General features: G+C 40.0%; 1 protein-coding gene across 3 annotated transcripts; it reads right to left on the reverse strand.

Moving 5' to 3' along the window:
• Window positions 1-2,215: 2,215 nt before the first annotated feature.
• LOC125241496 (tissue factor pathway inhibitor-like) lies at window positions 2,216-23,294 on the reverse strand. 3 transcript variants are annotated; one of them, XM_048150014.1, is made up of 6 exons: window positions 21,913-22,136; window positions 14,421-14,511; window positions 12,829-12,941; window positions 12,260-12,353; window positions 5,865-6,006; window positions 2,216-2,523 (listed from the first exon to the last, which is right to left on the reverse strand). In XM_048150014.1, exons 1-5 carry the CDS (start codon window positions 22,073-22,075, stop codon window positions 5,871-5,873), a joined length of 597 nt encoding a protein of 198 aa, XP_048005971.1. In that variant the 5' UTR covers window positions 22,076-22,136; the 3' UTR covers window positions 2,216-2,523; window positions 5,865-5,870. The 3 variants fall into 3 exon arrangements, 1 of the variants encoding a protein (XP_048005971.1); XR_007178744.1 differs by lacking the exons at window positions 2,216-2,523; window positions 5,865-6,006; window positions 12,260-12,353 and having other exon boundaries at window positions 12,825-12,941; window positions 21,913-23,294; XR_007178745.1 differs by lacking the exons at window positions 2,216-2,523; window positions 5,865-6,006; window positions 12,260-12,353; window positions 14,421-14,511 and having other exon boundaries at window positions 21,913-23,294.
• Window positions 23,295-25,037: the final 1,743 nt, after the last annotated feature.

Here is a 25,037-nt window from a genome sequence, read left to right on the forward strand (position 1 = left end):
ACAGTTCTAACCTAACCTAATTTCATAGCAGTTTTATTCTCTAGTACTTCTAGTAGTGTCGTCTCTGTGATAATTACGCATTTCGATGATTCTGCCAAATCACATTATGGAAATTGACTTTTCTGGTCGCTAATTTGGATGACAAATGATGGTATGGAATGTGGTAATTACTGATTTCGATGATTCTGACAAATGACATTATGGAAACTGACTTTATGGGAAACAAAGTTTCTAGTACTTGATTAATATAGTAAACAATGATTATGGCATAAGATGTTATGAGAAACAATATTATGATTGTTGAATAGGGTGGCAAATAAAATTATGGCAAATGAAATTCTGGCAAATGGGGGTATCCCCACACAAATAAATGCCCTTACCGGGATTCGAACCCGGGACCGCGGCGTAGCAGGCAGGGTCACTAACGACTAGGCCAAACCGGTCGTCAAGTAGATATTTCTGGATCGTTCTTAACCTATACTTAACTTAAAACTAGTGACTACTACTTTGGGACTACGAAGTAGATAGTACTAATTAGGCATCTTACACACAGGACCACATAATATATCTATTAAAATAAAATGCACATTCGGTAAATCTCAGATGACAAATCCTTCACAGTGACTCGACCATTGTCTCTCATGTCGAAGCGTGAAAATGTACAGTTCAAATCAAGAGTGAACAGGCATCTTCTGGGCGAGCTCACTCCATCGTAGGCCACGTCTTTGCCTTTGGCTAGTCTGCGGTCAAGAGTAAGCCCATTTATAATTAAAAAAAAATGTACACATAAGTAGGTAAGTACAAGCATTTCTTTAAAGTTTTGAACATTTTCTGTAAACAGATCCCAAGGTAAACCAAATGAACAGTAAATAATTGCTCTCGACGCACGCACTCGGAGTAATGCATAAACCTGTACGTTTTACTGAAACTCGAATAAAAGTCAAATTGGTTTTCCGTACCTTCACTGAACAAAAGTAATTTAGAATAAATACTAAGTATGAGCGTGTGGTTTGCATTACCATAACTGGATGCGAGGGGTGAATATCGATGATATACGTATTCGTATGCAGCACAATAAGAGAAAATCGTGTAAGTAAACATTCTAATTTCGTACCTCTTCATTTGCTCTTGACGTTGTGTTATTGTTTCTTTGACAGTTGAAGCGATAGAGATAGATATCTACGAGCGTTTCGTTTCGTAAGCGTATCGTGAGCGTTTGTGCCATTCGGCTACGTACCCTGGAGCGATGACGAATGTAAACTACGTTAATAATTAGGTACATATTATTGCTTCTTTGACAGTTGAATGAAGCGATAGAGATAGATATCTAGGTACGACCGTTTCGTTTCGTAAGCGTTTCGTTAGCGTTTATGCCATTCGGCTACGTACCCTGGAGCGATGACGAATGTAAACTACGTTAATAATTTTATTTTTGGTTTTCATAAAATACCGATTTGAGCACTTTTCACCTTATTTAGGTATATACCTAATTTCCCGTGAACTTTACGCTATCAAGTGAGTTCTTAACCCTTAAACGCATGATTTTTTATTTTAACGCGAAATTAAATGTGATAGACAATTGTTTTCTGACTCTGGGAAAAATAATAAAAAAAATATTTAACATCTATTTGGAGTAATGCTTCTTTAGACAATATAGCAACTTTTAATATTTACCTTTACGATCTATATCATATTAGTATGGTATCTAAATCTTATATGACTTAATCTGATATAAGTTAAACTAAACAATTTAATATAAAATAAAACCCTACAAATAAAAAATTGTTTCTAAATCTGAGCCGACCGGTAGGGTGCCCAGAAGGCTGGCAGCATTGCCGCGCTGAACGGCAATGCCGATGCGCTGGGCAAGGTATACCCCAGCCTTCCAGTCACCCGACGCGTCTATAAGACGTTTAGCCAGCTCCTTAAAAATGCCGTGTACGCCCTGACCCCACGGCCCAAGCGTCTCTACGCCAAAGGGTTCAAACATGTAGCCGGCGTCGATGGCTGCATATTTGCGCCATCAGCAGCAGCGCCAGCCCTAACCGAGGTCCCTGGAAGATGGGACGTTGCGACGGTGTCCACGCACGTGGCATCCCAGACGAGGGGTCGACCCAGCTTCCAAGGAACCAGCGTCATGCCGTCTGGTCTCTTTCCGTCGTCACGCACTAGTTCGCGCGGTTCTAGAACGGACGGCCCTCCGGCGGAGACCAGGGCTCGACGCAGTATGTCGTTAAAGCTTGCGTGGCGTGCCGTGCGACCGGCACTCTTGGTGCAAGACACGCCTAAAGGTGCAGCTGGTAAGCAGGGTACCAATATTGCTGGAAGGGAGTGTCTGCAGCCATGCGTCGGATTCCCACTTCGCACCAGCAAGGAGATGAGCTCGTTCTGCAGGGCTGGTGGCCGTTTCATAGAGATTATCACGTACTAGCATGCAGAGCGGCTCGTCCCATTGATGCTGTGAATGGCGCATCTCGGGCGGGTCTTTGTTCGGGCAGGCAGCCTTCAAGCAATCCAGGGCTTCTGTCAAAAAAGGTAAATCCAAATGGTCATGGTTAGTTTTTAGAATTTTGCAACATAAATTTTGGATACTGTACCTAACCGGAAGAAAGGAAGGCGGCAATACTAGAGATTTTGCGGATCCCAATACCACCGTGTCTAATGGGAAATGCGGCTTGGGTTCATTGGCGGCTGTCAAAATGAATGTTTATAACAGAAGACAAAGTATTTTTTATAAGTTAATCTTGCTTGGCCAAAAGGTGGGGAAATTTCCAAAGTTGACAGCATCGAAAGGCATACGAAAATTTTGGGACGAATAAAGAAAATTTAATAATACGTAGTGCGGTCCAAAAGTTTTCGGCCTAACAAAGAAAGGGCTTACATATCTTTACATTTTATTTTTATTTTTTAATATAGTTCTCCTCTGTCACAACGCACTTTTCAAATCTCTTTAAAAGCTTCTCCATAACTTAATAAAAATAATAAAGATGTTTGTCCTCTAAATCGGCCTAAACCGCACAACCGAAGATTTTTTTTCTACTTCAGGGTGCCTTAAGTTTTTAGAACAAATAATAATAATCACTTGGGTTCACGTCTCGAATATAAGGTAGGTGCGGAATTTTTTTGAAGACACATTTCGTCATAGCAACCTTGTAAAATGAAGCAGCGTGAACGGGGAAATTGTCGTGGAGATGCCTTTGTGCCTCTGCTAAGTTTTTAAAGACTATTTTGCATAATCTGCTATCGTAACTGGACCAAAAATATTGCGTAGTATCTGCTATTTACCGTAGTCTACCCTTCTTTTATGTAAATCGTTACAATTTCGTGATAACCCTAGAATACCGTAGCCTTTTAAATCTTTTTTCGTGCATTTTGTGACCGAAGTTGTTCTAGGCGCCTTTTCACCATGACGTTGTCACTCCATTAATTTTCTTTTGTATAGAGTATCATCTTACATAACCATGGTTTCATCTACAGTAGCAATTGCATTCATAAAACTCGCTACGCGGTGTCTATGCTGGTCTCAAGTTTCATGAACTCACGGTTTTTCACTCATCTCGCTGTAAGCACGATAAAAGTTTGGGCACTAACCAGGCACTAAACACCATAAAAAAAGCCTACAGCCAACAGACACCTAAAGAAACTATACACCAAAAAAGTGGAATAAATGACGAACACAATGATATCCATTCTTTTTTTAAACTCTTCCGCTATATTTGTCGGGCCGGAAACATTTGGACCGCACCGCAGCGTTAATTTGCAGTTAGCGGTCCGAAAAGAAACTAAAATTTTGATGTTTATCTTTGATGTACCCTGGGTGGGCGTCGTCGAAGATAGGTGAGCCTAATAGAAAAAGTGAGCTTGAATCTAAAATTTTCATATTAGGTGCGAAATTTTGGAACTTAGGAATTGACGTATCTTTTTGGGAATTGTCTAAAAAAATAGTTCACACTTTGAAAAATTTAGAGTTAAACCTATTTGTGAAAATTGTTTTGTAAGAGTTTCGAGATCTTTTAAAACTTCGTCGACTTTACCACCCAGGGTACCGTCGCCGAGATACCAAACATTAAACTTTGAATTTAAGCGCTTGATAATCGGTTGGATGACCAGACTAAAAAGCGCTGGGCCGAGGGGGTCGCCTTGCAGACATCCTACGGAAGAGAATATGTGGTTATTTTTGAAAAGTAACTTGGAGGGGTATCGATAACACTGCCAAATAAAATTATAGAGTTCAGGAATTTTGTCTTTGACCTGTGTCAGCAAGGCGCCTAGATCGACTGAGTTAAAGGCATTTCGTACATCTACCTTTAGTACGACCTCGCCTTCCCCACTTATAGTAAAAATACGTAAGGAATGTACCGCTGCTTCACACCCGCCTTTTGAGCCGAATCCTAACTGAAGTGGTTGAAAGTACGGCCGCAGTGTATCTGTCACAGCACAGCTCTGCAGCAAGTTTTGGCCGCCAGGCGGCGGTAACATCTATTTTAATACTAAATCACTGTTACAAGTTGAATAGGCTAAATCATCAATTATTGGTAAACTTTGTATGAAAAGTTTTACTACTATTAGTTAGAAAGGTATACTACATTTGTGAAACCCCTATGGTAAAATGTATTCATAATACTATTAAGTTGTTTTAATTATTTAATTACAAGCCTACGACGACACTCTAAAACTCATCCTGGAATCAGTGCTGAATATCGGCCTGGTGGCCTTTTTGGCCTCAGCATTCGGTTCAGCTAATCTCGTCTCACGTATACTAGCTATAGATAGCACCGATACCTGTATACCATTCACATCCGATGCTTTAGCCAAATGGGCCACATTATGCCCTTCCAACGACCGGCCGGAAAACCCGGCTGTTCAGAGGGGCTGGGACGATATCCTGTGCAGGCTCCGTCAAACTAACCTACAGGCTGGTGCCTCGGGATACGATCTAGCGCGACTCAAGGCGGTTTCCAAGCCTGAGTCGGGTGCGTGGCTGCATGCCTTGCCTTCTCCTCAACTGGGTACACTGCTGGACAACGATTCCCTAAGAATCGCAGTGGCCTTAAGGCTAGGGAGTAAGGTGTGCAATGTTCACCGATGCATTTGTGGGGCGTCAGTTGAGGAGAACGGCCATCACGGACTCAGGTGCCTACGTTGCGCCGGTCGTTTCCCCAGGCACCACTCGATAAACGAAATAATTCGTCGTGCGATGCTCTCGGTAAGTGTTCCGTGCCTCCTGGAACCGCCAGGTTTGTCTCGAACCGATGGCAAACGTCCCGACGGGCTGACGCTGGTTCCTTGGCAGAGAGGGCGGTGTCTTATATGGGATGCAACGTGTGTGAGTACATTTGCTGCATCCCATATCAGACACACAGTTAAGACGGCAGGCTCAGCAGCAGAGACTGCCGCCAAAAACAAACGCCTGAAGTACTCTGCCTTGGAAGCCACTTATGACTTCGTGCCCTTCGCGGTTGAGACAGCCGGGCCCTGGGGAAGGGAGGCGCGTGAACTCTTCCGAGAGATCGGAAAGCGCCTCAGGGAGAAAATAAAAGATCCCCGTTCTGAGTCATGGCTTGTCCAACAGGTCTCCATCGCCATACAGCGGGGTAACGCTGCTAGCGTGATGGGGACCTTTGGGCCCGGCATGGCCCAGAACGGGTTCCTTTAGGTATCCTACCTTTTTTTTATATATATGTAGTAATAATGTGTATGTAGTAATAATTGTTTTTTTTAATTACATATTGAGCATAAGTATATACTTCATCATGCATTTAAGGAGTGTCCAAAAGTCAAATGAGACAGACAAGTGAGACAGACATCAGCTAAAATTAAATAAAGTGGGAATCAAATTTCAAACAAACACTTGAGTTAAATACCATTGTTTATTTGGGGGTGTTCTCAATGGCTTCATTGCACACCGTTGAACATGTTTTGTCACTGTAGAATCTGTTCTGGTTGCCTCCGCAGCCGCTAAAGGAGAACCCAAAGCATCTCTTATTTGATATATCGTAGTAGAACCTGAAACCGAAATGAAAAAATGTATGTAACCTTGAAAATGAAATGAAATGAATGAAAATGAAATATTTATTTTTCAAGTAGGCATATTACAATGCGCATATGAACGTCAAATAAAGCTACGCCGGCTCTAACCCTACGCCTCAGCCTCGAGAAGATTTCAGTCCCCCCTCAGTTGGGAGGGGGGTATCCACTATGGGACCGGCAAGAAACTCGGCGGGCAACTTCTTTTCAAAACATTACATCTTATAATTAACATGCATTAAATAACAACATACAATTTAACATGCAAAAGTATTCATCAAAGAATATGAACAGACTAGGTACTCTATGGAAATTAATTTCAATAAATTATATTATTGCTTAATAATACGTCGTTCTTCTTCAGAGAAAACATATCAAATTGTCATAGAAGAAAAAGATAATATGAATCTCAATATCATTAAATATGTAATTTACCTACACAACATAAAATATAAAATATTTGATGTGCTTTCTTATCTGAACTGTGTCCTCTATACATAATACAATTATTTTAATTGCTATTCGTTTTTTGTAGTTTCTGGTTCGGGCCATGCATGTTTGTCTGTCAAATAGTCCTCGACTCTGTAATAAGCCTTTAACATCAATGATTTTTTTAAGTAGTTCTTAAGAGCTGGGAGGGGTAATCTCAAAGCAGTGTCAGGTAACTTATTATAAAAATGAATGCATTGCCCAACAAATGACTTCTGTACTTTACGGACACGAAACTTCTTTATGGCAAGCTTATTTTTGTTTCTAGTGTTATAATTATGGATATCAGAATTCTTAGTGAAACAGTCTAAATTCTTAACAACATAAATTATACTATCATAAATGTATTGGGAAGCTACAGTTAAGATATTAATTTCTTTTTTCTCTTACTGATTCACGTGTTCCTAAGTTGTAAATAGAACGAATGGCTCTCTTTTGTAATACAAAGATAGTCTGTATGTCAGCTGCTTTGCCCCAAACCAGAATACCGTATGACATTACACTGTGAAAATAACTATGATACACTAGGCGAGCTGTCTCAACATTAGTCAGTTGCCTGATTCTCCTAACGGCGTATGCGGCTGAACTTAATTTGCTTGCTAGTTTCTTTATATGAGGACTCCATTGTAGATTTTTGTCCAATGTTAAACCAAGAAACAGTGTTGTATCTACCATCTCTAAGCATTCATCATTCAAAAGTATTTTTGTATCGATTGGTTTAACATTCGGCAGAGAAAATCGAATACATTTGGTTTTCTTAGAATTAAGAAGTAAATTGTTGACAGTAAACCACTGCAGTACATCAGCTAACGTGCTATTAATTACATTGTAATCCGTAGATTTTCGGTCAACATTAAAAAGCAGTGATGTATCATCAGCAAAAAGTACTATTTCACAAAAGTTTTTCACTATACATGGCAAATCATTTATATAAACCAAAAACAGGAATGGACCTAAAATTGAGCCTTGTGGCACTCCTAATTGGACTACAGTCCCGCTAGAGCGAGTTTTGTTAACAACTACTGTTTGTGTTCTATTGCTAAGGTAAGAAGACATAAAGTTTAGGGCATTTATAGACAAACCATAGTGTTCTAATTTCAAAATGAGCGTTCCATGATCCACACAATCAAAGGCTTTTGAAAGATCACAAAATATGCCAATTGCATCACAATAATTTTCCCAAAAATTATATATATGTTTAATGAGTACCGAAGCAGCATCGGTCGTGGAACGGCCCCTTGTGAAACCGAACTGTTTGCTTGTAAGTAATCTATGTCTGTTGAAGTGTCCCAGTAGATCATTTAACATTAGCTTCTCAAAGACTTTACTTAGTACAGGAAGTATTGATATGGGACGGAAATTGGTTATATCACTCGAATCACCTGATTTAAAAAGCGGTATGACTTTGCTACATTTCATAAGATCTGGAAAGGTGCCTTGTGAAATTGAAATATTATATATTACGGCCAAGTAAGGTGCTATTATATCTATGACATGACTAATTACTTTAACTGATGTTCCCCATAAGTCTTCCGTTTTCTTTAAATTGAGTGACTTGAATGTTTTAACAATATTTACAGAGTCTACTTGACTAAATTCAAATGAATTATTACATTTCTTAACATTAGCACAAAGTAATGAATGGGCTTGAGCCGCAGAAGAATGTAAACATTTTGTGGTGTTAACGGCTATATTTGAGAAATAATCTTCGAATGCCGAGGCAACATCGCTGTTCGACACTATTTGTTGATTATCTGATACAATGTTGACTTGACATTCGCGTGATTTACATTTACCAGCTTCTTTATTTATAATACTCCAAGTTGTTTTCACTTTGTTGTCCGACACTTTCAATTTAGAACTAATAAAGTTTTTCTTGGCAGTTAAACACACTTTCTTGAAGATTCTTGAGTAGTTTCTTACATAGTCCAGGAATTCTGAATTCTTGTTCAGCTCTCTCTCACCATAAAGTTCATAAAGTCTTTTTCTACTTTTGTGAATACCTACAGTAGCCCATTCACTAAACTTTGTTTTAACTTTTGACCCACTAATAGATTTCACTTTGAAATTGTTATTAAATTGATTAAGAATTACATTGAAAACATCTTGATACAAATGATTACAGTCATAATCCTCCTCCTTCTGATACGTGGCTTTCTATTTATTTATTTATCGTATGGCAAGTTTACAATCTTACATGCAAATTACAACTTAAATTTAGCATTCCGTAAATGGTCGATAGCGTCGCTCGTGAGGTTTTTGAAGTCCAAGGATAACCCCTTTGTACTTAGTTAAGGGGCATTCGAAAACGATGTGGTGCACAGTTTGTTTAGGGTTTCCGCAGTCACATTTCTCAGTGTCAGCCCAACCCCATTTTTTCCGCAGGTAGGCGCAGTGACCAATTCCGGTTCGTATGCGATTTAAGGAACAACAGACACGACGCGTTTCTTTAAAACCACTTGGAAATTTACGGGGCTCGATGTGGAATATTTCTGACGTTACGCCTTTTGCTGACCACTCCTCCATCCAGGTGGTTTGGACGTTCCAGTCAGTTGGGAATTCGTGCGCAAGCAAGGCTGGAGGGTTGCGAGACTTAAGTCTAGGCGATTTGAATATGTTTAAGTCTGCGTTGATTGGCAGATCGGGCGTTGCACGGATTTTCTCAACTTCTTTGTGGAGGTGTTGACGGCGTCGGAGGTGTGGTGGCATCATTATGCCACCACACCTCCGACGCCGTTGCTGAGGGCCGGTAGGCAGTGTGCAGGAGTTGGTTTCATACACCCGGTAATTAGTCTCATGGTGTGGTTAAGTTGGCTGTCCACGATTTGGGTGTGAGCGCTGTTTATCCAGGTCGGGGCACAGTATTCTGCAGTGGAGTAAACTAGAGCTAAAGCAGTTGTTCTCAAGCAGCCCGCTGAAGCTCCCCATGTGGTGCCCGTTAGGTTCTGCAGTATGCTGTTTCGAGTTCTCATTTGTCTCAGCGACGTTCTGCAGGTGGGATTTATATGTTAGGCTTCGATCTAATGTGACTCCAAGATACTTTGGGTGGTGGTTATATGTCAAGGCTTGCTGGCGAGGGGGTTACTGAGGTGGAAGCAGCATACTTCAGTTTTGGATCCATTTGGGCGTAGGCGCCATCGAGCGAAGTAATCCATCATAGTGGAAAGATCCCGTTGCAAGGTGCGTTCTGTCTCCTCTATAGCTCGGTCTTGTGAGACGAGGGCAAGGTCGTCTGCGTAAGTAAACTTTCTCGACTGGGTATCAGGTACGTCGTGTGTGTAAAGGTTGAATAATATAGGGGCCAACACTGATCCTTGTGGTAATCCGTTATTGAGAGTTCTAGCTCGGCTAGCTTTGTCACCCAGGAATACTTGAAAGGGTCTGTTGGTGAGGGCGTCCTCTATTATTCTGTATATTTTGATGCAGGGGATAACTTTTAGCAGTTTGAACAAGAGGCCTTGGCGCCAAACGGTGTCATAGGCGGCGGTGAGGTCTACGAAGGCCGCGGAAGACTTCACGTTTTCGTCAAAGCCCTTTTCTATGTGTGTAGTTAACGCTAGAACCTGATCGTTACAGCTGCGGCCAGGGCGGAAGCCAGCCTGCTCCAGGGGGATTTGTGCTTCGATCGCTGGCGCGATTCGGTTGTAGAGCACTCGCTCGAAGAGCTTATATGTTACACTCAGGAGTGCTATTGGTCGGTAACTTTCAGGGTTATCCGCTGGTTTTGCCGGTTTCAGAATTGCTTTTATTTTTGCATATTTAAGCGGGGCAGGGATTTTTCCTGATTCAATCATCTGCGTGAAAAATGCTGCCAACCATTGCTGCGTAAGGGGACCACAATATTTAATGAATTCAGGGAAAATGTTCTCTTGTCCACAGGCCTTATTTATTTTAATATGCCTTTCCTTATGTACAAATTAAATTAAATTTATTTTAATATGTTTTATCGCCGCAGCCACTTCAGTGTTAGTTATTAGGGCGACTGTAATTCCAATCGGAAGTAGCGTGAGATTTCATCTCTTTCAACTGTTTCCGGATCAGGCGGGTATGCACTTTTTCGCTGGGCATTTTTGACAGCTTCACGATCCTGTTGGCGATAGCGCTTGGATTGGTTTTTGCGTGCCTAGCCGAACTGTTTGTTCCCGAGGTGAAACGCTTAAGGAGATGCCAGGCCTTGCGGCTGGAATGCGTAAAGTTCATATTGCCTACGGTGCTTTCCCATTTTGTTTAGCGTGCTTCGTTCAGGGGTCTGATTAGTTCATGGGCAGTATTTCGGTCACCAGTCTGATTCAACTCGCCCCACAGTCTTTCAGTATTGTCATTCCAGCACGGGAAGCATGGTCGCGCGATAGACGATAAAATATCAGGCCGTGCCTATCGCACTTACTGATAGTTCGATAGGGACGGCCTGCTATTTTATCGTCTATCGCGCGACCATGCTTCCCGTGCAGCATGGGATGTACTGCTTGCGATAGCCGCGGGGTATATATTTTTGGCCGTTGTTAGTATTAGTTTCTGGAATCGTTCATAGTTTCCTGGCAGAGGCGGTATCCATCTAACAGAATCGTCAAGGTGGGCAGCGTATGCTTTCCAGTTAGCCTTCAGGAAGTTCCATCTGGGTGCAGGGTACGATTGGGTCATTGGTGTCTTTAGGCCAATTTCAAGCAACACGGGGCGGTGTTGACTGTGCGGGAAGTCCTGTAGGACAGTTCTCGTCACTGGTAGTGGGTTGCGTTCAGTGTCTTGGGAAGCAAATACTAGGTCTGGATTGTACTCGCGTCCCCATCTGGCAGACTTGAAGGTCCCCCTGCCTTTGTTTCCAACCACGAGAAAGTAGTTTGCTTCGTCGGCCCAGTCAACGATTGCTTCTCCGTTTCCATCATTAGCTGCATAACCCCAGCTGGTGTGATGACTGTTGAAGTCACCTGCTACTATTGATGGGTGGCCTAAGCTGGGTATAGCTGGATTAGGCCAGGTGCTGTAAGGGGGTTTGTATATATTGCAGATTTTAATGCCTTCTACTTGGATAACTGTGCGTGCTATGTTTCCGATGTCGATGGTATTTGTTATTAAGTTAGTTGACTTTTCCAGTGCGTTTCTTACGTAAGACACAGTGCCATATTGAGCATGGTAGGTGGCACCAATCATCGTGAAGCCGGGTATGTTACCTCGACGAGCTAGCTGCGACACGTCGGCTGCATAGGTTTCTTGCAGCAAAATTACGTCCAGTTTTTTCTCTACTGCGATTCTAGTCAGGCATTGGGTCTTAGCTAAACTTATACTCTCTATGTTTAACGAGCATACGCGGACTGATGGTCCTAAGTCCCTTGTCTGAGGGCATTGAGAAGTGCCATTTGTGTCAGCACTGGGGAGTGCCGAGGGCATTTGGGAAGCATATCGGAGCATAATGATAGTGTAGGTGAACACAGTAAGATTCGAACCGTGAGATCGCTAGGACAGTACGGTTGCCGGTTTTATTGCGCTTTTAGCACCACCCGGGGGTCACGTGTAGGGAGGCGGTGGGTAATCTCCTACGGACGTGGCGCAAAATCGACCCCCGCAAATACTTTAGGCAAAAAAAGGCTTCTATACAAAGTACTTTAGGCTATAAAAGACGGATATTTTTGAAACGATCTATCAATACGTAGCATTAATTTTTTATACCTATCTAATATAAAATACGATAAGTAAGTAATAGAGATAGTAATCACGTTTTAAGGTAGGTATAAACAAAAACTCATACATCGGAATATAGTCTTGACAATCTCCAAAATCTGGTTGCAGGTGGCATGCTGCATTTTCGGGCAATACATCTTCTATTGGATGTGGACCAGGGTCTGATACAAAAACAAAATTATAGTGAAGATGTGGGCTTTTTTTTCTAAAATACATAGAGGTGGAAAACCTGAGACTCACAGCTAAGTACTGCCAGCCGAATCGCAATCGTCGACGCCAGACGCTGACAGAAATGCAGTCTGGCTCTGTCGCGCCAATACGCAAAAGCGATAGAGATAATAATTATAGCTACGACTACGACACAGATATTATCGTGAGCGTTTGTGCATTTGGCTACTCGTACGTACATCTTAGGCTTCGTTGATGAAAACCCGGTGGTTTTGAACAACGAGTCTTAGCAAATATAAAATAAATGTTTATTAATAACCTGTTTCGGGTTATATTTAGGTATAAACTTTTCTTTATTCTTATGAGTATATGACCTTCTTTTGGCCTCAGAAATGGTACGATAACATATTTTTCTCATGATAATTCGAGTAGTTAACTAGCATACGAAGTTACGAACGTTGTACTTGCCTTGACAGAATTCTCTGCATTCACCATAGGTTGCAAAATTATTCTGATTGTTAGATTTGCATCGGAACCATTTAAAACTCTTGCAATCTTCCATCTTGGTATCGAAGTACCACCTTGAGAATAGCATTAGGTTAATATTTGTTTAGATTAAGTTATCTTCAACAAATTCACTATTTTTCACTACACCATTGGTAAAGGCTCTCTTGGTTCTTCGAAAGCGAAGTATAGCCAAATTGTATTTAATCCACAAAAGTGTAACGTAACTTCATACAAATTTTAACTCAGTCTTAAGCTAGCTGGTATAAATTACTTGTATACGTAAATGATGATCTTGTCTTGAATCATAAATATTTAATAAATTGATGGATTTGATTTAGTTTGATGTTTTACAGTCAGTATTTTGTGTTGGTGTGGTGAAAAATATTGTGTTTTACTCGGTAGCACACAGTTCTTTTAACCATCGTGCCTTGAAAATATTGGCACATGCGGTGAAACATCAACTTTTTAGGGTTCCGTAGTCAACTAGGAACCCTTATAGTTTCGCCATGTCTGTCTGTCCGTCCGTCCGTCCGTCCGTCCGCGGATAATCTCAGTAACCGTAAGCACTAGAAAGCTGAAATTTGGTACCAATATGTATATCAATCACGCCAACAAAGTGCAAAAATAAAAATGGAAAAAAATGTTTTATTAGGGTAACCCCCCCTACATGTAAAGTGGGGGCTGATATTTTTTTCATTCCAACCCCAACGTGTGATATATTGTTGGATAGGTATTTAAAACCGGCCAAGAGCGTGTCGGGCCACGCTCAGTGTAGGGTTCCGTAGTTTTTCGTATTTTTCTCAAAAACTACTGAACCTATCAAGTTCAAAACAATTTTCCTAGAAAGTCTTTATAAAGTTCTACTTTTGTGATTTTTTCCATATTTTTTAAACATATGGTTCAAAAGTTAGAGGGGGGGGGACGCACTTTTTTTTCCTTTAGGAGCGATTATTTCCGAAAATATTAATATTATCAAAAAACGATCTTAGTAAACCCTTATTCATTTTTAAATACCTATCCAACAATATATCACACGTTGGGGTTGGAATGAAAAAAAATATCAGCCCCCACTTTACATGTAGGGGGGGGTACCCTAACAAAACATTTTTTTCCATTTTTTATTTTTGCACTTTGTTGGCGTGATTGATATACATATTGGTACCAAATTTCAACTTTCTAGTGCTTACGGTTACTGAGATTATCCGCGGACGGACGGACGGACGGACGGACGGACAGACAGACATGGCGAAACTATAAGGGTTCCTAGTTGACTACGGAACCCTAAAAATGAAGAAGGGTTTACAATAATCGCTTCTAAAGGAAAAAAAAGTGCGTCCCCCCCCTCTAACTTTTTAACCCTATGTTCAAAAAATATGAAAAAAATCACAATAGTAGAACTTTATAAAAACTTTCTAGGTAAATTGTTTTGAACTTGATAGGTTCAGTAGTTTTTGAGAAAAATACGGAAAACTACGGAACCCTACACTGAGCGTGACCCGACACGCTCTTGGCCGGTTTTTTTATATTATTATTGTTGTCAACCGACTACTCACCTGTTGATAAATCTATGAGGCTTTGAACATTCGTATGAATCCGGTTGAAATTTACACTGGACATCGAAGCCAAAGACACTCAACGGCGGGTCTTGGTAAAAAATGAAAGCAAAAGATTAGATTATTTTTTCATTAGTTTAAACAATACAATCAGCGTAGGATAGATAGCGATCGGTAGAATCAATAGAATCATGTGTTAGCGAGTTTTCTGAGTGGCAGAAACGGGGCCTTCTGAGTGATGTAATTCAAAAATAATTTAAATTAATAGTTCATTTCTTCTCGTTTTTTCTTGGCACGTAGGAGCCTGCGGTAGGTACATTTGTTCCACCCAGACAACCAAGTTTGACAACTGGTTAACTAGACGCACTATTTCTTCCGCGGAGATAACCAGTTATGTGAGTGGAAGTCTAATTCCATTTTCATAACCGAATTTAGGTAATAGTTGTCTAGCGGGAAAGAAAGCTAGTTGTTTGAGAGGAATTGTTCTTCCACGTTCGTAACCGAGTGTGATAAGGTAGTTGTCCAGGGGAATGTATTTCCGCGTAAAAAACTGGTTAACAACATGGAATAAGTGTCCTTGAAGATAACCGAGAATAAATCAAAGCTCGTACCTAGCTAAAGATACATGTGGCATAGTAGGAACATATCGATGCTATACCTCAACTAACTCAACCAGCCGGCGTATTATGATTCCAATTTTATCACTTATCGACGTGGATAAGACATCTGTCACTCTCACACTGACATACTTGCTAAAGCGTGCCGGATGCTTTATCCACGTGGATAAGTGATAAAATTGGCAGCATGATACGCCGGCTGGTATCTGCAGCATCATCTATCTTTATCATCGTCATCATCGTCTTATTGTTCAGGAATTACCAGAGAGAGAGAAAGCCTATCCTTGATATACTCACACAGCCTAATATCTGTATTTAATTATTTGATGGCGAAAATACCCAAAATCAGAGTGTAGGAAAACATTTCTATCAAATCATTGCTGCAGATACGAGGTTGAGTTAGTTATATTCATCCACATGTATCTTTAGCTAGGTACGAGCTTTGATTTGTTCTCCGTTATCTTCAAGGACACTTATTCCATGTTGTTAACCAGTTTTTTACGCGGAAATACATTCCCCTGGACAACTACCTTATCACACTCGGTTACGAACGTGGAAGAACAATTCCTCTCAAACAACTAACTAGCTTTCTTTCCCGCTAGACAACTATTACCAAAATTCGGTTATGAAAATGGAATTAGACTTCCACTCACATAACTGGTTATCTCCGCGGAAGAAATAGTGCGTCTAGTTAACCAGTTGTCAAACTTGGTTGTCTGGGTGGAACAAAGGGTTTTAACAACTAATTGTAAATAAAACTCCGGATTTTGCGGATCCCTATTGGAAATTGAACGGTTTCCTATACCTAAATATTCCTTCGTAATTTGTACACGTGTTCCGAAAACCTCGTTGGTACCTACGATCCGGGTTTCAACACGTGACTAGCCGGGTAGAAAGACTTACCGTTTACACCACCCGCGAAATTGTTGTTCGGTTTATAGTCATAACCAGGGGTGGCTCACTCCGCGAATCTATCGCCGCGCTACAAGCACATGCCGGGGGCCCGCGAGTTCGCGGCCCATTCAGTGGTGACGACCTTCGCGCGACGCAGTAGAATTTAATGTCGGCTACTTGCGTGCGGTCCGTTTGTCAATGTAGGTTGATGTAGGGCGATTCTCAGAGATGACATTCGGTGCCTGATTTCGGTGCTGATTTTTATTTACTACTTTTTTGATATATCAGTCTATTATACTAAAATCTAGCCTAAATATAAAAAATATTGGTGGTGGAGGCCTCCATTAGAACCTTATAGTTTGTAAGAAATCTGACATTTTAAAACCACCGAAATTATGTATGGGCACTGTAATCAATTCGCACCACCGAATTCAATTTTTTACACATTATTCCACATTTCAACTTTATATATAATTTATTATTCAATTTATTGATATTTTTCATTTTAATTTGATGACAGGTCATGTAAAAATGCTCATAATCCCGCAATTTTAGTAAATTTATCATGGTAATATACTAGTCATTATCGAGTAGTGAATTTTGTACCCATACTATGGCTTAATTTGCTTACAAACATAGTTTTATGTTTTGACAAAGTATATAATATCTATTTAAGTATGAAATATTAGAAAATAATAAACAAAATCCTATTTACAACACGGCAATCGAAGTCGGTGGTCACTTTTTTGATATCGGTGGTCAAAAAATCCACCGAAACCACGGAAATCAACACCACTGATATCAAATTTTATCGTTTTTTTGGAGATAACTGAAATAGCATGCATGATACAGAGGACATGTCATAATGACGAAATAACATCCTTTCAAGGATTTATTAGTACCTTACATAACGACAAATGCACTAAAACTGTGAGAGTAAATTGAACCACCGAATCTTAAAAAACATGGGACCAAACCCACCGAATGACTGAGAAACCTTTAAAAAGTCTCCTTTATGAAACGCTACGTACTGCATCTCCTCTACACTGAATGGTTAAAACATAGCTAAAACATACTATATTTGTGCCACTATGTCCCTGCCCATATAACCATAATCGGTCGCCGTTCCTACGCAAAACCTCCTATTTTGTGTACACACAGGTCTTCGGGTCTCAATGCTTAGTCGCAGTACGGTCGACGTTTAGTCGCGGCGACCCAAATGGGGACGATTGGTAACAGGCACAAATGGTCACAGAAGTGACAGAAGTGTGCACTACGCGTGCACACATTGTTACCGTTTGGCGACTACTTTCCCAAAATCATTCGTTCATTTCATTCTTTTCAAATGGCGACTGTCAGAGACGTCAAAGTAAAAAAGAAATAAAATCATTTGACATTAAAATGTAATGGCGTAAGAATTTGTTAAAGATAAATATTGTTTGCATTTGTAATATAATGTGGGCTAATTACCATGGCCAATTAAATTGCTCGAGTGATTTCATAAAATAAGTCTAAATTTATCAACGCGCCATCAATTTACCTCAGTTTAACCAGTAATAATATTATTGACTACTCGGTGTTTGCGTGTTATGTATATTGATTGGTGAAGTTTTAGTGCTCCGGTGCATATACTATACTGAAATAATAAAAATAATGCCTAGAAAACCAATAAAGTTGTTAAAATATGGATTAAGACGGTAATATTCCATGTAAAAAACAGTCGCCAAACGGCCACCAAACGGTCGACAAACGGTCGCAAAATGGTCGCAGCGTACACGCGTGACCGAAAGCAGTGAATATTTATTATATTTTCAAAATGGCTTCTTGTATTAATTTTTTCCAGGTATCCTCAAACTTTATAAACAATTAAATATGCCGTCGTACTCAGTTGCCCTCACTAAAGAAGATTAAAAAAGAATTGTAACGTGCTGCTGGGTTGTAAAGGATCGGGGATCATATTATTATGGTCTTCTATAGAGCAACTAGTATTTTGCGGCATTTCACAATTGACACTTGTTGAAGTAGTCTTCATTAATATTACTATCAACATTCATTTCAGCGATCTGTACTTCTTTTGTCAAGATTTTTGTATAGATAAGTGTCTACAAATTTGTAATGTTAAAGAGACATAAATAAAACGTAGTAGAGTAAATAATGTGTTTTTTTTGTAACCCAAACAAAATACTTGTAGATACGAGTGCGGAAAAGAAGAAAATCGATACGAGTAGCGATAAATTAATACACGAACGAAGGGAGTGTTTTAAATCGACACGAGTTGTGAATGTCCTTTTCGCACGTGTATCGTACGACGATTTTCAGTACCTAAATCTAAGCTAAGAGTTTCGACCAGACAAGAAATGAATCATTGCTTGATTTGCTCGCACTACTGCGTTAAAAAAAGCAGCATCTGTACTGAAAAAAACTATCATTGCGCAACAGAAATTCTATTAATATCACAGTAAATACTCTATTTCATTTGATTCCTACTTTTATTGTGTAAAGCAACACTACACTTCATTTTTATCAATAAGAATTAAAAATTATATATTTAATACATTAAGTAACTATAAAGTGCTTATCTATTTGTATTATCATTCTGCACTTTTCTTAACTTTCCCACATTTCTATAAAATGTCGAAGAGTGCTTAAATGGTCGTCGTCGTTTATTATTATTTAATTCGCTCATATTTAAATGATTCAAAGCAACCAGTCCACAACTTCACACGACAGTTTGAGAAACCTTCGTATTTCAGATTGTCATTTGCGGATACAGTGGTTTAGGAGCAGTTCGGTAATCAGACCTACACATGTGTGTACAAATTCTGTCAATGTCACTGTCAGAAACCGTTCTGACAGTGACAATGACAGCCACAAATTCGTCCACATGTTGTTACCGTTATGTGTGCAAACGTCGACTAATAAAGTGTCGTTAAAAGTCATTTTGACAGTGACATTGACAGCCACAAATTCGTACACATTTTGTTACCGTAACGAGTGCACACGACGACTACATTTTGTTATTGTATCAATACGGTCGCATTGTTTGCACGACGTTACCACGCGTTATGTCACATTTGACAGTTAGTTACTGATTTGAAGATTTTGCGACTGAAATGGTTGTATGGGTGATCTACTAATTTGTAAGAGTACTGTCATGTTTAACAAATTACACCGAAATCAGTCACTAGCCCGGGACACATATGAACATAATACTGCCGAAATTTTTTTTTATCTGAAAGTCGAATTTTAAGGTTTGTATGAGATTTTCAAAATTTCAACCCTAATGCGAAGGCAGAAGATGTTGATTTAAAAAGCTGACAATTTGCACAAAGGCTTCATAGACTATTAAGGGGCATTGATTGATAACTAATTAGGTTTGCTAATTCCAGAAAAGTGTTTTTTCGCTCCACCCTAATATCTATATCAACTGCGATCAACAACTCCATCTTGAGTTATGATTTTTTGTTTTGTAAATTCTGGGTGCGGGACACGCCCACCGAAGGTCATTTTTCGCGTTTAATATTTTATTACTTATATTATACAAATCATAAATAAATAATTTTATCGTGTACCAAGTAGAACAGAGGCTAAAGACTGCCTGAATTAATTCAGATTTTTAGAACAGTCCGTTCTGACGTTTTTTGCCCCGGACACGTAAAAACGCGCCTCCTGAGAAATGCCCTGTAGGTAAGAATTTAGAATGGCGGCATTTTGTGAGTATCAAAGGAGTGAGCCTTCTGTACTTGTACTATTATATATTCTGTGTCATAACTTACGTAAGTTTTATCTACATCCAAGGTTGTCTATAATAATTTGCGAAGCAAATAGCATGATGCATCAAGATATCTGTATCAGGCCCCGTAGCAGAATGGCATTTCTGCGACGCGAAACGCCACCGAAGCGCCGCAGAAATGCATGTAGTCTGGCTCTGTCGCGCCAATACGCAAGAGCGATAGAGATATATAATTAGCTACGAAAGAGATATTATCGTGAGCGTTCCGTGAGCGTTTGTGCTTTCGGCTACAAACACTGATACTGCATCATATTAGGTAAATACTTTGTATATAACATAGCATAATTTTTATTTTGCGATATAGACAACCGATACTGTAATTTACATTTGAAAACCTATGATGAAAACATTTTGTTTCAAAGAAAGACATAGTTGCGATGATGGTATTCAGCAGTAATTTGTATCGTTACAAATATCGAAAGTTATAAAAAAGAACTGACATTCAATCATAGTTGATAATATTATAATTACCTGCCTCTTAAAGCCTGACCAGAATACATGACTATTGTCAGGAAGGCGCTGTTCTTCTGATGCGTACATCAGAAGAACACAGACACAGGACGGGTGACAGTTCTAGTACGAAGATAACCACAAAATTATAGTTTTGCAAAAACCCCCGACCGCGACCTAGTGTATCGATTTTCATGAAATATGGCTAAGAACACTCCCGACTAACTCAGCTTTCAGACAAAAAAACTGAATCAAAATCGTTTCATCCGTTCGAGAGCTACGATGCCACAGTCAGACACACACACAGACAGACAGACAAACAGACAGACAGACATACACACAGACAGACACGTCAAACTTATAACACCCCTTCGTTTTTGCGTCGGGGGTTAAAAATAGTCTCAATGAAATTCTGCATCATGGCGCGACATACTCGTATATTTCTGGTCAGGCTTTATCTGAATTTAGACTAAGATTTATCTGTAAATACACAATTATTGCAATGAACATATTAGGTATATGGATGTAGATAACGTTACGTTTGTGTTGTCTTATTATGCACAAGATACATAAATAACTATTAATTCATCGGTTACTATACTTGATGACTTACTCGAGCTAATGTCACCGGTCATCAAAATATAATGAAATAAAGTTAATATTGCAAGAACGTTAATAGGTAGTTAAAATCCTGGAACACCATTGTTAAAAAAAACTTGCTAATTAATTGATAACCTTCTATTTGTTACTTTCAATTTAAACGGTCTGTGACAGATCTGGGGCAAGGCGTTTGAGGGGTTAATGTAGGGGTTGTGTCTATGTCTACCCCCCGCAGGTTGCTCACCTTGTCGTGGTGGAGGGGCTTAGTAACCGTGGCTTGGTCACCCACGGTGAAGCGAAGAAGCAACCAGGGCCGGCTTGTTGATGGGCGAGCTGGCCCGAGGAGGACGCTCCAAGTGGGCTTGTAAAGCCCACTTGAGATGCTTCTAGGAGGACTGCCGTGGGAGGGAAGATCCGGCAGTATGGGATGCCGCTCTGTGCCCTCCCACGGTAGCCGAGGTGGGATCGCAGGGGGAGAGGCGTGATGGTATAACGGTGCGCCACTCTCCCTACCCCCTGCGACCTTGGCGGGGCCGCTCCGCTGTAGCGGCATTGGTGGGGCCGCAAGGGAAGAGGAGTGCCGGTATTACGGTGTGCCGTTCTCCCTATCCTTTGCGGCCGCCTTGGTTAGCGGTGGAACCAGAGACCATTCCCACCGCCGGGCGCCGGAACTCTTCTGGCGCCCATGGCCTCTTTGTGGCGGACTCGAGGGGGTCCGTCACTGTACCCATAAGTGGCCAAGGAGGAGGGTGCGCCCTGTCATCTGGCGCACTCATTGTGGAGGGCCGTTGGGCATCCACGGAGGAGCTGCAAGTGGGCGGCTGCCGCCGGCGGGGTCGCCGTTGTGAGCGTAAGTGTTCCGGTAACCCCGCCAACAACGCGGCGAGGTGGCATGTGGGGGGGTTTTTAATGGGTATACCGTGGCCTCATTAGCCAATACGGGAGTCCCACATAACCACTAGGGTCCCCCTCGCACCCTAGTGGTATGCGGAACGCATTTTCCCCCCCTAAACAAAAAAAAAGGGATTGTGTCTAAACTTCCGAAAAAATATCTGTGTGTTAATTAGCATTAAGCAGCCGAAGCGACTTGTCTAACTTAAACACAACATAAGTGTGTTAAAAAACATATAATACTCACATAATGTTACTTCGGTAGTAGTAGTTTTTTTGTCATTACTAATCACAGCTACATAAACCGAAGGACTACTAGAATTTCCTTCGGGCTTTGCAATGGGGTCATCCGATCTCACATATATTAAATTAGCTACTGTAATTAAAATACTTAAACATAAAGCTGACATTTATGATATTTTTTAAGTATTAATTCTTGGTAATCTGCAACGCCTAGACGTATATATGTATGTAAATACTTTTAATTAAATACAGGTGGAATTCGACTTCAATAATAATAAAACGAACACCGTGAAGTTACGTGTAACAATATAATTGTACAGAGATTGGTTTGGATATACTAGACCTACCGACATTAGGCTCTACTAGCAGCAGCTGCCAAGTCACTAATAGCGCTTTGCAAAGCCTGCTTCTGGAACTCGGGCGTAATGGACTTCTGTACTTCTCGCAATATCCAACCCAGCATCCACTTCTGGTGGATGCGGGCCTCGGCCTGGTAGCGCTTGATGTGGTAGTCCATGCGGCCCCGAACGCTGCGGTACACCGCCATTGCCCTCTCTCGATAGATCGCTTCCAACTGCATGGCAACGTTTTCTTTTTTCGCGTCCATCAACATCTTTTGCCCCTCGGCACGACGCTGAGCATCTTTAGCAGACTTTATCGCTTCATTAAAGTAATTCAAATCCATCTTTCGGCCTTTTTCCAAATCAGCAGCGTACTCATCCACTTGCTTGTCAAAACTGGCGCCTATATCTTTTCCGAAAGATTTAGTGACATAAACTATAACTACTAATGCGGAGAGCCCCAAGTAGTACTCGTGTTCCATGACGTAGATTTCTTTGCTCAACAAGTAATTGGCAAGGTTAAAAAAGAATAGGTAAGGGCCTGTGACTCCGGTTTGTTTGTAAAAGAATTTGAACCATTCGTCAGGAAGGAAGCCAAAGCGCACGCGGCCAGAGTACATGTTCCGTGTGAGGCCAGGACCTGAATGGCCTGAGCCTCCTGCCTCTTTCTTTGCTCCGCTGCCCGACGGACATCTCTTAACTTTGTCTTGTGACGCGCAAGGATCTTTTTTTGCTGCCGGACATGTCTTTGTATGATTTAAGAGTATCGACGAAAAGATAATACGATTCCTGGCTAATATGACCCGAAGCAGCATTTTACAGCACGAATTTGGTTGTTTTTATTCATCCAAATCATTAATTAAGCCACTTGATGACGTTTAGTTGTCTTAAATATTTGACATAAGACTGAGACGGATAGCATACGGATAGGTACATTGGTTTTGTCCATGGTTTATGTTAAATTCAGACATGTCAACGAACTCAAATTAATATTAACAATCGCTGAGACATGTACACAGTGGGGCCTGTAACAAAGGCGAAGAATTAAACTGTAGGCTATTCTCCTTATACTGATCAACATTTGTTCAGTGACTCTTAAAAATTATGAAGTCTTTAAATTTTTAATTTTTCATACAATACAATATAAATATTAGCTTCAATGTACGCCATTATTGTTGTCATTGACGTTGTCTGTCACACTTTAGACTTAACAGAATTCGCAATACATTAACTCTTAGAAAAAACTTTCAAGGGTGATAAAAATCAAAATACAAGTTATTTTTAAAAGTCGCCGAACAAATGTTGATCAGGGGTCTATATTAATTCGCATAACTGAATACTCCTAATATGAATTGGCATACCGTTTATTACGCATAACGTTTAATACGCATATCATTATTTCGCATATCAGATTACGTATAATGTTAATGCGCATAATGTAAATTGTTATAACGATGAATTGGTATACCTATAATAAACATAACTTTGTTTCGTAGAATTATTAAATGGCATACAAAAAAAAAATATTTTCACCACACTAACGGGTAAAGGCTTACTTTGCAGTTCGAAAACAGATAGCAAACTTGCGCAATAATATTTTACAACAAAAAGACTGTTACCTCACCAAGAAGCGTTATCTGGAAGCGATCACTGTCGGTTTACCCTTGAATAGCCAACAGACACTTGTTCGAATATTATTTCAAAGACAACGTTTCAAATAATTTCATTTCATCGACAGTTCATAATGTTCATATCGTAGAACAATCGATACAAGTAAAATAAAACCGTAGACTTTTATTTCGTAGATAACTTATTCCGAGTATACTTTATATCATGGAATTTCGTTTCGTGTTTTTCATTTCATTTTGTTTTACATTAAATACAATTCATTACGCATAATATTACTTCAATTAGGATTTTTTTCTAAAATTGTACAATTTGTAAACTGTTTGTTTGGTAAGCCGTTTGTTTCTGTGTGATCACAGTTCTAACCTAACCTAAACCTGCATATGTATAGACCGTTCGTTGACATGTAGGGTCGCAGTTTCTGACCTAACCTACTCTGCAATTTGTTTGCTTCTGTGTAAATTACAAGTCGAACCTAACCTAATTCAACCTAATTTAAAAGCCATTCGTTGTTGTGTAGGTCGCAGTTCTAACCTAACCTAAACCTACTCTGTAAGCTGGTCGTTTTTGTGTGTGGTCACAGTTCTAACCTAACCTAAACCTACTATAAAAGCCGTTCATTGTTTTGTATATCAATTCATTTTAGGATAATTAAAGTTATACGTAATAATAGTATGCAAATTTCAATTATGCAGATTCATTGTTATGCGAAATAAGAATTATGCATTTTTAATATTATGCTTATTCAATGTTATGAACAATTATGTTATGCCAAATCTGTTATGCGAATTCAAATTATGCGAATTAATGATAGGCGAAATGGAGGGCACCCGTTGATCAGTATAAGGAGAATAGCCTACAGTTCAAGTTCTTCGCCTTTGTTACAGGCCCATAGTTTAATTTTTTGCTTTTGTTACAGGGTTATACAGAGTGCTGTATAACCCTGTAACAAAAGCAAAAAATTAAACTATACTTTTTCAAACAATTGTGTCAGTAAATAATAGCAAAGAAAATTATTTGCATCCTTTTCTTTAGGGTGCTATAGAAAAGGATACCTATAGTTTTCTTTGTTCTTATTTACTGACAGACTTGTTTGACAGAGTATATGAGATATATTTCTTCAACTGACCAACATTCCTTCAACGACTTAAAAATTATCGTC

Source organism: Leguminivora glycinivorella, chromosome Z (assembly GCF_023078275.1).
Source record: "Leguminivora glycinivorella isolate SPB_JAAS2020 chromosome Z, LegGlyc_1.1, whole genome shotgun sequence".
Taxonomy (NCBI): domain Eukaryota; kingdom Metazoa; phylum Arthropoda; class Insecta; order Lepidoptera; family Tortricidae; genus Leguminivora; species Leguminivora glycinivorella.

Coding starts and splice junctions, on each gene's coding strand:
- LOC125241496 (XM_048150014.1), bottom strand. CDS start 22,075: ATGTCAGCTTTATGTTTAAGTATTTTAATTACAGTAGCTAATTTAATA. Junction 12,354..12,828: donor ATGCAGAGAATTCTGTCAAG/GCAAGTACAACG, acceptor TTTTTGTATCAG/ACCCTGGTCCACATCCAATA. Junction 6,007..12,259: donor TGTCAAGACTATATTCCGAT/GTATGAGTTTTT, acceptor TTTCGGTTTCAG/GTTCTACTACGATATATCAA.